At 35.0% G+C, this 13,240-nt stretch overlaps 1 protein-coding gene across 3 annotated transcripts in view; it reads right to left on the bottom strand.

Moving 5' to 3' along the window:
- Window positions 1-300: 300 nt before the first annotated feature.
- The window catches only part of TBC1D19 (TBC1 domain family member 19), a 52,370-nt gene continuing 39,430 nt past the window's right edge, over window positions 301-13,240 (bottom strand). For 2 of the 3 annotated variants that reach the window (XM_075091737.1, XM_075091738.1), the window contains 8 exons: window positions 10,943-11,027; window positions 8,557-8,601; window positions 7,276-7,308; window positions 4,880-4,989; window positions 3,584-3,675; window positions 2,733-2,848; window positions 1,689-1,759; window positions 301-687 (listed from right to left, as the gene is read on the bottom strand). In XM_075091737.1, the coding sequence (XP_074947838.1) occupies window positions 613-687; window positions 1,689-1,759; window positions 2,733-2,848; window positions 3,584-3,675; window positions 4,880-4,989; window positions 7,276-7,308; window positions 8,557-8,601; window positions 10,943-11,027 (627 nt within the window). In that variant the 3' untranslated portion in view covers window positions 301-612. Of the gene's footprint in view, window positions 688-1,688; window positions 1,760-2,732; window positions 2,849-3,273; window positions 3,396-3,583; window positions 3,676-4,879; window positions 4,990-7,275; window positions 7,309-8,556; window positions 8,602-10,942; window positions 11,028-13,240 lie in introns of those variants that run through there. The other variant, XM_075091739.1, reaches the window with a different exon arrangement.

Consider the following 13,240-nt stretch of genomic DNA (forward strand, 5'->3'; position numbering starts at 1 on the left):
GAAGATTAATGGGGAATGCGTGACTACATCTCTGTATATGAAAAGAATAAACGGAAGTAGCTAACATGAGAAAGAACATGGAGAAAATTTCTGTGAAGAGAATAAATAAGATAGAGGTAGCAGAACTGGTGTATGATCCCATCTTTTTCTTGGAAAATGAGAAAAAATATCTTGCAAGCATCTTTATTTACCCAATTAATGGTATTTGAGCTGATACCTTCTAAGCTGTGAGTGTGAAAAAGTAATTTCTTATTAAAAGAGACCTTTTACAACTCTGACATTAACATCACAACACCCAGATCACGAATTACATTTACTTTATTTAATTTAATATCACATGCACTTGAGACACAGATTCATATTGTTTATTTGCACAAATAGTAATTCTTAATGTACAAGTAATAACCACTGCTGTTAATGTGGAATTCAGTAGCATGCACTGCACACACCCGTGCACAAAATTATTGTTTTCAGTTAGAAAATTTTAAGGTCGTGATTTCTAAATTAATATTATACATACAGCTTAATTTTGGTTTTATGCAGACATTGCATAGTTGATGATTAGCTTCTCAAGAAAGGCTGGAATTGTGGTACCAGTATTGTTGAAGCAGATCAAGTGACAGTAGCAAACAAGAAGATTTGAAGAAGAGGCATAACTTTCAGGGTCGAAAGGTCAGCAAGTACAGCCTAGGATAGAAAACAAAAAGGCTTGTTAAACCTGACATTTGAATGAAATTTCTTTAAAGCAAGTCAAGAAGTCAGAAAAAGATTCAAATACTACAATACTAACAATAATTAGATTCAGACCTGGCTAGAAACAAATTATGGTGTTTAATGTTAGTGCCTTATTGTATTAGTTTTCATTCTAACACTTCAAAGAAAAAGCATATGTTTACATATATAATAAACCAAGTAACTTTATTTTAGCCTTTAGCCTTACTTCAAATATACATGGCATCATGGGTGAATAAGGGATCTAACATTTCAACTTGCTTCTAAAAATAATTGGGAATTAAGAATCCTTATCCTGTGGCTTGGCTAGTACTTGTGAAGTAAGTCCAATGTAATGACTCAAATAGTCAATGTCTTCTCATGAAGTATGTTCAAAAGGAAAAAGTCATCACAAGCTCTCAAAGTATGAAAAGAAATACATCATCAGATTTTTTTGAAGAAATATGTTTTAACAAATTACTTGAGATAAATAATAATATTCTTCATCTTAATGACTTAATTTTCTTTATTTCCCACCTGTAAAATGACAGTACTCACAGTGAAATCTCGGATTCAATACTGACAAAAGTAATCTTGTAAAATTTTTGTAACATGAAAAAGCACAGAAGCAACTACATTAAAATGCACTGAGAACAAAGGTACAAACCTCCACGATATTTCAAAAATAATATATCCCACAAACAGATTATATATTAAAATAGAAAAAAAAATCTCATTGTACAAAATAATTTCAGAACATTGCATTTTTTAGCAAGTATACGCTTCTATTTCTTTTTACTCCAGAAAAGCAGTATTATGTACTGCATGTTCACAGTTTCCTCAGTTTTTTATCTAAGGTAATAATTTAGGCAGAAAGATGTGCACTATGCACCACGTGCCATGTGAAGCTTAAGTTACTCTTATTGGCAAAACATCAGAAACTATTTCAATCTCTTCTAACTGAAACGTATCCTTACTTCAGCTGCAGCCAGTGATGTCACCTCCATCAGGTTGACCGCTCGGAAAGCAAACACAGCAGCTGCCAGGACTGAAAGAAAATGCCCAGTATTTAAGTTGCTGGCCTGTTAATTAGTGTGAGAGTTAATCCTGATGTAAAATACCAATTCTCACTCCCTTAGAGTAGTTACTTTGATTCTGAATAATAACATACGATGGATGCCTGTGTTTGAGTTTCTTCAGCCATTCTTTAAAATGGGTAGGAGAAACACAACATTCTGTCACAAAAGTCTGAGTGAAAATGCTTGGATTTAAGGTGACTAGCGTTTAATTAAAAGGGATAAGGTGATTCACAATTAGTTCATTTCTAAGCCTACAGTTTTAATTTATTCAAATAGCAATATTTGTTATGAATATTATATAACATTAAAAAGTTAATTTATTTTGCACTATCTTATATAATTGTATCTCTCTAGATAGCTGTCTTTCATGTAGAAATAGAACCAGAACCTTCTCTCTTCTATTCACCTACTTCATATTTAAGATGTGACCCAACTGAAGACATGTCTTCCTTAGAACCCCCATTTAAAACCTCACATGAAACTTACAACAGAATTTCCTTTATAAAATATAAGTACAAAACTTTCAACATCTCTTAAAAGATGGGGCTTTGAAGGAAGAAATCCATCTCAATCTACGGAACTCTCAGTTGCCTGTAAGTACTGAGGTACTTGCCACAAATGAGTAACATGAATCTTGTCTTTTATGAAAGGTGATAAACTCATTGTTACCACTGAAGCTGAGAAAACATCCTATGTTCTGTTCCCAGAGCACTTAGCATTTCTGGAGTGCTGATATAAAAAAAATTACCTCACATATTTTTGTTAGAGATGCAGTATTTATGCAATTCTAGTTTTCTAAAAGTTACACTCTTCAACAAGTGATCTGCTTTTAACATTCAAAGAGCAACTACTTTCTTCTTACCACAAAACACATTTAAACTAACATGTATTTGCCTTACATCCACCTGGACTTCACATGTTTTGTAAAAATAATTCTATTACCAGCAAGAATTTCTAGAGAGTTGTATCCCAGGATTCTGTCCCACAGAAGCAAGAGCTGATCTGTAGCCAAATAACCAGAAAATGCCCGTACCATCCATTTAAATGAAATTCGTAGCCTGAAAACAAGTGAAAACCAATATTTATTATATTTGTCTCCCATAACAATCAGACAGATCCTCTATAAATTGAAAATATCTTATTTTTCTTCCACATTTCTCTTCCAGGAAGAATAGCCATTTTTTCTTGCTGCATTAATAATATTTTTCCTTTGCAACAGCCATCAGAAAATCCTTTAGCGCTTCATTTACCGAAGTATTAGTATCAGTAAAATAGTCTGATCAAACAGTCACATTAGAGGGATCCTCAGCTATTATCACCCCCAATGTTTCATCTTTTCCGCTGGTACGCTATTACGATGGATACCAATTATAACATTAAGATTTTCAGGTTCTGTTGCACTTGGTGCCATGACTACACTATAGAATGGCAACCTCTTGCTCTCCCCTCTGGTAGCTTCTGCTGTAACTAACATATCTCTGTGTATTCTGCCCCCTAGGAAATACATCACTTAGTTCCATCAGATCTGACATGAATAACTGAAACTTAGCTGAATAATGCAGCATTTCTCACAGAGCAACTGTTCTCTCTTCTTCACAGAGCATACTGAAGAAATGCACAAAGCACATACACGCAGGTTAGACGAAGGACTCCAACTGACTTTCAAGGAAAAATAGCACATCGATTGCACTTTTGAATAATTTCCCATAGGTTTTAAATTAAAATACTACGGAACAGCATTTTCAAACCAATGAATTTGCACCATTTGTAGCAAGTCAGAAAGAAGTACTTACGGCTGAGCCCCAATTTCTCGAAGGTGATAAAAGAGCTGGGGCAGATGTGTTTGTAGAAGAGTCTCGAACAGCAAACACAACGACACAATGCCCTAATGAAACAAGATCACACCCTGAATACTAACACTCATCCTGTCAAATCTGAGAAAACAGTATCAGCATGTAAGTATGCATGAATTTTTAATTCAAGCACTAAAACACTATTAATGATATAATATATAGCTCACGCAAGCAGGACACAAGCAGCTCTAATGCCTTCAGTCACTAAAGCCTTGCTGCTAAGATTCTGCGTATGTATTAGCAACATAATGTATTTTGATAGTCCCTTTCAGCTGTAAGTTACTTATGGTATTTATATGTCAGAGTCTAAGTACTTAGTGCGTTATTATGATATGACCTACTTGAAATATTTCCACTTTGATGCTACAGAACTCAGATACATTAGATATATACTAAAAAATAGAGGATGTGAGAAATAACGTATCTCTGATAACTAAAAACAAACAGCAATGAGGGTAATTACAAGCAGTAAAATGTAAACATAGTTTTAAATTTCTTTTTTAAATTACCATGAAAATTAAAAGATTCCTGTCTAACCAACTTCCCTGCTATTAATACCAAAAGCACAATGCACAGCCTTGAAATGGTATATCAAGGAAAGGATTTTCTTTTAACCAGGAAATGTTTTCAAAAAGTAATGTAACTATTCAGCACCTTGTGAAGGAACAAACAAAATTTACGATGTTTTATTCTTCAAAAATAGAAGACAAGCAAATTTCTAGAATTGTCTTACATTCAAGACAGCTGGTCTTGGTCATAAACACAAACAAGTTATTTAAAATTCATCTAGTAGTGCTAAAAAGCATGTGCTGTTACACAAAGATACTTGAGTTAAAGAAACAGACATTAACTTGGTATCACTGAAACAATACCTGTATATATATGACTACATTTTAGTTCCTCTGCCCCAGAAAACACTGAAGTGTGTGCACTGACATGTTATTGATTAAAATAAAAGCAAGTATGCATTTACATGACTTCCTGAACTGAGAAATCTATTACATAAAAGACTTGACTCTCAGAAAAAAACCCTCCTCATATAATGACAACAGTACTATTTTAAAGTACACGATATTTTATAGAAAACAAAAATATCCAAACCAGAGTTACCTAATATTCTTTCCAAGCTTGCCTGAAGTGTATATATCTCTATATTTTTCCATCACGCGCTGTATATTATTGTTCCATAGCAAACAGAATATCAAGTGAGTGGGTTTTAATTCCTAATGAACTTACAGAGGGATGAGAAGAGATGGAATGGAGTCTGAAGAAAAAACGCACATACATCTCACGGAATATCTGATACAATTTGGAAGGTTCATGGTACAGAAAACAAAGTGGAGCAACTGAAAGGATAAAAGAATTATAATTGACTCAACACTGTAAACTGCTGAAAGAGTTCAATGATTAAGTGCCTGAAGTATGGGGAAAAAACAATTTATAGTAGTACAATTTACAAAAACAATGCTAAACCAGTTATTTAGAAAGAGATATTTTATAATAGAGTCTACCATTTGACATAAAAAGTTAAGAAAGGGAATATAATACATTCTAGGTAATAGTTCCATATATTTCAAGAACCTAAACTAATTAGAACCTGCTTACTACAGTGCTGGCTTCCTAAGCATAAGAAATACACTTTAAGGATAGGTTCTCTGGGGTGTAGGGCAACGATATATTGACCAGTGCAAGTTTTTGATTCAACCATCTATAACTTCCAACGTGCTCTTGGGCTAGCGACCATCTCTGAACTGGTTCCCATTTGTAAGACTGGAGTAAGTCCATTGCTTGAAGATGGGTGTTGTGAAAATGAAAATATAAAAAAGATAGCTTTTGGCTGCCACAATAACATCACATAAGTATGACCAATCGATAAAGACCTGTTTATTTCTTATAAGATCTGAAAAAACATGGACGTTTGGTACTTTAAGCCTTTTAATACACCCGATTCAAAATAACAGTTGGCTACATTTGTACAGCAGCGGTTCTCAAACTTTTTCAATCAGTCCCTTTTTAATTTTTGTAAAAGTCTAGCATATAGATAAATCTATTTTGTGTGTATGTTGTGCAAACATAGTTCCCCCAATTTCTACTCCATTCAGTCAATGCATGTTTCACAGACAGTTGTTCTGTATACATTCCTGCAAACAGGCTTTTCATCTGCCCACTCACCACATCTACTGCTTCGTTTTACAGGTGTGTTCATTCTGGATGACAGCTTACATTTTAACACACCCATAGACTATGCCTACATTCACCTTCCCTTCCAGTTTTATTTACACAAAGATGGGGATATGGATACACTTGTCTGCATATGTATGCTCATAAATATAGGTACATTTTATATATATATATATATATATATGCATATATATATACAGTAGGGAAATATGTTCACAGAAATGTGTATTTACATAGTGGTAAGAAAAGCAGAGGGTGTTACTAGTGCATGTGTTTTTAAGGATTGAAGATGGAGGTGGAAGAGTTGGCAGCGTGCATATGTACACAGAGGCCAGGAGGATAACAGGACAGTGCCTGATGGTTGGCACCGTACGAGTGTATGCATGCGAACATGCAAAAGTGTACAGCATTTACGTAAGGACCCAGATACCTCCTCCGAGAGCAGCACAGCATGAAATACACAGTGTGCTCTGCTTGGTCCCAGCTACCTTACCCACAGCCTGGAGTTACACTAGTGCTTCTGCTGCCTTGCTTTTCAGCCTCCCTCCTTGTCACAACCAGCACATTCTGAGCCCTTGCAAAGAGAGAGGACAGGAGGGAGGGAAGAAGCTCACACCCAGTTTGAGAGACGCTGTTCTGAAGGGCAAAGTCAAATACATTTTGAAAAGTGGCTTCACACAGAAAAAGCGAAAGCCTCCTAAGTGAGTACCCAAGGAAGAGTTGGTAACTAAGCTGTTCATTATTTCAAAGACTTACAATCCCTACGCAGGTTCGAAACTGCATTTCATATTTAAATCGCCCAATTTTAATTCTCATGTGATCATTAAACTTTCTTATTAGCAAAACATAGCATTTTAAGTATAATCTTAAAATCTGCTTGTCCTGTGATGCCACAAACACCTTTGATAAATCAAAGGAAAACTGGGAAGCTGTAACAAACACCTCACGTCGTTGGAGTCTCTCTGCACTAGCTGCCTTGTTACATCTGAGACCTGAGGAGATTTTTTTTCTGCTCTTTTCCTAGAAATCTTGTTGACATTTGAGCTTTCCTCTGTGCAGTAAAGTAGCAAGTATTCTATCATTTAATGCTCCTTTAACGCTTGTTCTAGGCAAATGGATACAGCAACAGGCCTTTCACATAATTCATGTGTTAAGAACTCTTTTCACAGTAACTTGGTCTATCCTGAAGTGAAACACAAGAAAAGAGCACTCTGTCAACAAACTTTATCCCTGTATTCATATACATTAAGATGTATAGCTCAGCTATTAGCTCTCAAAGAAGAAACTCCCACACCATAGTGAGCTGCAATGCAAGTAAATGAAAACAGCCTGGAATTTTAAAAAACAGAATATACACATTTAATAGTTTCAGAAAAGTACATGTAGCTTTAAACTGCAATATGATAAAAAGCAATCCTGAGGTTTTAATTGTTTCTGAGAGTCACACTTACCATACATAGAAAAGCCGTGAAAAGGAATTACACCTACAAAACAAAAATATTTCTTTTTTTTAAAATCTTTTCTATCTCTTTTTATCCATGTAAAAAAAAAGTATTTTCCCCCCAAGTTTCTAAATTGTATTCTGCATACCATAGAAATAAAATATTTCTTTTTTATAGCACCTGTAGTCTTACATCTCAATCTTGTAAATATTTACGTACAGGAATTGTATCACTTACTTCAGTACAACCACCTACGTGCTTAAACACATGGTATAGTTCCTAGAAAGCCAAGTAGAGCTCTGTTTCCATGAAGTTACGTATAAGCTTTACTGAAATCAGAACCTAATTTCAGATAAATGACAACCCATAGATGTCATGCACTGACAAAGAGGGAGCAGGAAAAAGCAAGCCAAGACCTCTGCTAACTCATGTAGTATTCAGACAAAACATTTAGAGGACTTGGCCGTTGTATCAGGACAGTTCTCGCCTCCTTTCCAGCTGATCTTAGCTCTCATTCATTTTCACATAGGACCAGTCAGAGGGAGCTGCTTTGGCAAAAGGTCATAAGGACAATGCTTTATGGCTACAAAGCTGAAAAGAACTGTGGAGGCAACAATGGAAGAAGGGGGAACAAAAGTATGTGCTACAACTGACACTACTGGAACACAGAAGACGTAAAAGACAAGGCCAGAGACACAGATTTAAGACTGGTGACATAAGGCCTTGAAAACAAGAGCCAAGAGCTTGAACTTAAGATACAAATGCAGCACAAAAACAGGGAATGGATTCAACAGACAGGGACTGAAATAGTCAAAGTAAGATCTGAAGAAAATAATTTTAATAACTGAAGTAACAACACCAGCAGCGATGATATTAACATAAAATTATATAGATTAAGTCTGAATTTTTTAAATTCACACAGATTTTGGAAGGAAAAGACTTTAAAGCATGGTTTGTTCAGTACTGAAAAGCTGGGGGTCAGACAGTTTCAGCATGTATCATTCAGATCCTCTAAGTGGTGATACAAGACTGGAATACAAGCTGCAGCACCAGAAGTTGTTTTCCTTCTCCTTCCTACACACACAGACAGACTCCGTATGTGACTACTAACACCAGGCTGAACGTGGTTTTGGAATAGCTTCAGTCCAGCTTACTCCTTTAAATTAATGAATCTCACAGAATAACAGTGAAACATAATTTGCAATAGAAAAAGAAGTTATCATGTATTTGAGAAAAAAATCCTGTATCTTTCCAATCTACCACTAGAGGAGGCAGTAGTATAATTCTTACCATTTGGAGGATAGAAAACAGCATACTCTTCTATTCCAAGTTTTCCTGTGAATCATCAAACCACAATTAAAATGTGATTAAACTGTTAAAAGGTGTAAAGACTGAAATTAAATGGTAGATTCTAAATCACAAATGTAAAAATCGCAACTAGTTACATTATTGATCATTTGATATTGTCTAAAACAAGCAAACAATGCAATAGGGCAGGTACAGCGTCAAATCTAAAACTAACATGCGGCACCCATAAGGGAGGATGACAAACAGCAAAAAAGAGGAGGAAGATTTCAGCAATGCAAATGCTGAAAGACATTTTATTTGGGTGTGTCATAGGACCTCTAAAGGATTTGCTGGAGACCTTGAAGACAGTGAAGCTCTAAGAGGGGATAAGGTTAAGGGTGTAAGTCTGCCGTGCTGTGGCAGAGTGACCTAGGGACAGGAAAGGCTTTTAAAAAGGTGTAGGAACAGATGAAAAATACTCAAGGCTTCATTAAGCCTGCAACAGAGAGAAAGATGGATGGTATATTTTTGATATAACAAAAAAAAAAAAAAAAAATCTGTTGGATACAAAAGATTACTTAAGTCAAGACAATCACTGATAGTATAGACTGACCATGTAACTTTTTTCCTGCCTTGCAAAATGAACATGTTATTAGTTGACCATATTTTAACTATAGAACCTAATAATTTAAAATCCACTATTTAAAAATTAACAATTTATTTAGAAATATTAAAAAGTGTTTTAAGCATAATTACAACTAATTAAAAGCTGTAATTAGTTTTAAAATGAGAAAATTCAAATTCAACTAGAAAGTGTATTTACTTAAATGAAAATTTATAGAATATTCAGAGAACTTTTAGGTCCTCTGTATATTTAGTTCACTTTACACAGAAGAATTTAGCACGGGGAACTTTTGTCAGGGTAAATGGAATCCCGACTTAGCTCTTTTCCTGTAGCAAGAATTGACTAAATTAAATTCTAAATTAACATGCAAAGCTCTTGTCTACTACCCCAGGAAAATAAAATGCAATATTTTCCAATTACAGAAATGAGTTGTTTTGTTAAATTAAAAGATACTTTTTACTTTTCCTTTCAATAGTTTGCTTGCTGTGCAGCAGAGAGTTGTGATCTGGAAGGAGAGTATTTTTAGCATAAAGCACATCTCTTGGAAAATTAGCCAAAAATAGGACCTACAAGCCCTTCAGATTTACACTGCACAGGTTCAGCAGAGATTTAGATTTCAGCAATTTCATCCCCCAGATTTGTCTAAGAACAAGCAGAATGTTCCACAGAGCTGTGTTTCCAGGCTGCCATGGCTCTGTGCCTGAAGTGAGACCACAGATCCCACTGCTGTTCTGCTCTCAGGTGAGTCTTTTGCTTGTTTTAAGTAGGTAAAGAAAACTCCCTAATTCAGTTAGAGAGAGAGAGAAAAGACCTACAAAGTAATAAAGGAGGAAGAAAAAAAATTCAAAACCAAACACTGCCTCGAGTGACATAAGAAGCAGCAAGAGGAAAACTGTCAGCAGAGGTCCTGTTCAAAAAATGTACTTGGTACGGGGATCACATTTGGCTAAATACACTGGCACGAGGGACCAAGGAAGGAAATGGGAAAGGTACGTAGAAAAAAAAGTGATTGTATGGCTGAATGATTCAAGAAGACAATATTAGGAACCTCTGGGTAAAGCCAAGGCAGGTGGGGATCTAAGAAGCAAGGAAACAGAGCCCGGAGATATGGCATCAGAAGTTGGCAGAGGAGGCAAGTGGACTGAACGCATAAATTTAAGGTTGTTAAGAAAAATAAAGACTCACATGAGAACTTAAGCCAAAGAACATCCAAAAGTAAGCTAACACTCTGGAAGGTGCCATGATTTGAAAAAAACCCAGTATAAGCCTGCTTGGTAGAGCTCTGCTCTTCCAGACCTTCAAACAGAGCCCAGAGTTCTTCAGCAGCACGTTCTGGTCCTGTCTAAAAGTATCTGCAAAACTCACTGCTTTGGGCAGATAACATCTAACCACCACTTCCAGTTGCTAAATTTACTGAAGCTGTAGAGGGCAACATTGCGTATTTAAAGTTCTGACTCTGGTGAAGATAAATGTTGTCAAGATTTTATCATGTTGTCATAGCTGTGTGTTTAATTTATTTTGGTAAAACACTGGAGAATTACAGACAGAAAACTACAGCAAAAGAACAACATTGCAATCTGGCCTTCATGTGATCAGCTTCTAAACTGTCATAACAGAATCTGTGCTGAAGTCAACTGGATACATGAGGTTTTTATTACCATTCCTTTAATTGTAGGTGTAACGAACGTAAAGAAAATTTACATACTGTATTACTATAGCAGTCAACAAATTCTATACAATCTTTTATAAAACAATTCCTTTTACCTCGTATATATGATTTGGGTGGGGTGGCACTACTATAAGTGAAGTGCTCCAATACAGATGTATCTCGGGAAAAACAGAGTAATACCTGTGCAAGACAGCATATGAAAATCAGCTGACTTACTGGATCAACAAAGCAACGTCAGACATATTTAAGGACCTGCCTTAGTTAGCACCTATTAGATGCTGCTGAAGAGAACTAATATGGTTGAAAGCTCTTGACTGACTTAATTTACTTTCCTGTTCAAATTTCCAGGCTCACTTTGAACTTGCTATGATTTTACCTTCACATTCATTTGTTGTCAGTAAAACATCCCTATTCTCCAACCCTCCTCTTTGCCTCTTGGCATGGGTTTATCCGTTTCTGTCATGCTGCTAGGGCAGGCAACTGTCTGCTTTTGATATCTATTAGGTTATTTTTCTAGTCAGTTGCTATGACCTGGGGAAGTCCTAGTAAGTGAGTAGGCAAATGAAACATTCACTTTTTCACATGTGTGCGGTTCCAGAAGACTGATCCTTACATTCGCTTTCATTCCCAGGAGCTTTACAGAATGCTGGCATGATTTTCAGTTCTTTCAAAAAGCACAGATTATAATGTTCACCTCATATCCATAAGTTCTGAAATGCACATTGTATTTTGTAAAATATATTTGTACTTTTTATTGTTTACATGAATGAAATATCAAGTATTCACAGCAATTGAGTGTAAAATTAAATACTAAAAGAATTCCTAGAAAAAAAAACAATTAAGAATCCCATCCTATATGCAGTTGTAAAAAAAATATTGAATAATTAGTACTGTACTTGAAAATTTTCATGTTTTCATGCAATGAAGGACTGCACTTTCAAGAACGTACACAAGAGGGCAGAAGTAAGACAGACTTCAACTTCCTGCTGACTTTAAACGTTAAACTCTCTCTGCTCTTGTAGGTTTTTAAGAGTTTGTTTGTTTTAACTGTAGCCAAGGTGTAAAAGGTGGAAATGTTTCGCTACATAAGTTACTGTGAATACAAATGATTGGATTTTTCCTTCAACTAATTATTGCAAACATTCTCCAGACGTCAGCATTTGTCAAAAGGAAACATGCAAAACTGAAACATTGTGACATCTGAATATCATTGCTTTTTTAATTATTTTTTAATGGAAAGTGGGTCATATTTTGAAACTTCTTCCTCTTTTGAACCACAAAACTATTTCTCAGATACAAACACCTTTTAAAAAATAGTTTCTTTATCTTGAACAGTTTAAGCTAAATATTATTTTTGTGCAATACATGGATAACTTTCTTCTAGAAAAAGAGTCTGAGGAATACTACAAAGTACCAAACAAAACTAGAGCAGCTAATAATTACAAGTTTGACATATTCTTTGCCTCAAAGCCTTTCAGTAAAACCAGACACTTTATTTTTCAAAGATTTTTGGTGACTCTCCTTCAAATTACTAAGGACAGTTAGTCCTTTTTATGATTTTCATTCTGTGATTATTCTTTTAGTTAATAGAGATATATAAAAAATTAGATATTCAACAGTGCTATTTATTAAGAATGATGAACAAAAGCTATTTCTGATGGTCTTAAAACAAAAGATTATACTGTATAATAGTGCATAGTCCTTCATAGATTCTAATCCTGTGTCCGCTGGAACTGTCAGTTAATGACTACTTAATATGCCTTACTAGTCTATACTAGAACGAAGCAGAAATACGAATGAGATTATCTCTTCATCATGGGATGTGAAAACGTTGTCATAATGAAGATCATCTTTGACCCTTAAATCAAGAAAAACTACTTGCAAATATTTTAGTGAATAAATATCAATGTTTGAGTTGTCATTATGTAGCCACTTTTCAAATTTTATTTCAGAAACAAATTCAGATACAGATCTTAATAATGGAACTATTTTGAATAAAAAAGGCTATAATTTCACGAGGTTACAATTTTAAGTATTAATGTTTAAATGCTTATTATGCTAAAATATAACATGTAGACACGATTGAATAGTATGTTAATATAGTAAAGCATATTTCTATACCTGTATGGACTAAGCAGCATTAAGGACAATTTCTTGCTTAGTTAAATTACTAGCAGTTTTACATATTACCATCAAAGAAGAAATCGTTTAGTTTCACCTAGCTTCAAAACAAAAAAAATCAAACAAATCTAACCTAACAGATGTGACTAATGAAACTGAAGGCACTGTGGAAATGGTAAGTTTGCTGCGTGACATTTATGTTGACACTGCAATCAACTGCGCATTAGGAAATTCATAAATGTAATGTCCCTCTATTTAAAGGCATCCAACAG

This window comes from Phalacrocorax aristotelis, chromosome 4 (assembly GCF_949628215.1).
Source record: "Phalacrocorax aristotelis chromosome 4, bGulAri2.1, whole genome shotgun sequence".
Taxonomy (NCBI): Eukaryota; Metazoa; Chordata; class Aves; order Suliformes; family Phalacrocoracidae; genus Phalacrocorax; species Phalacrocorax aristotelis.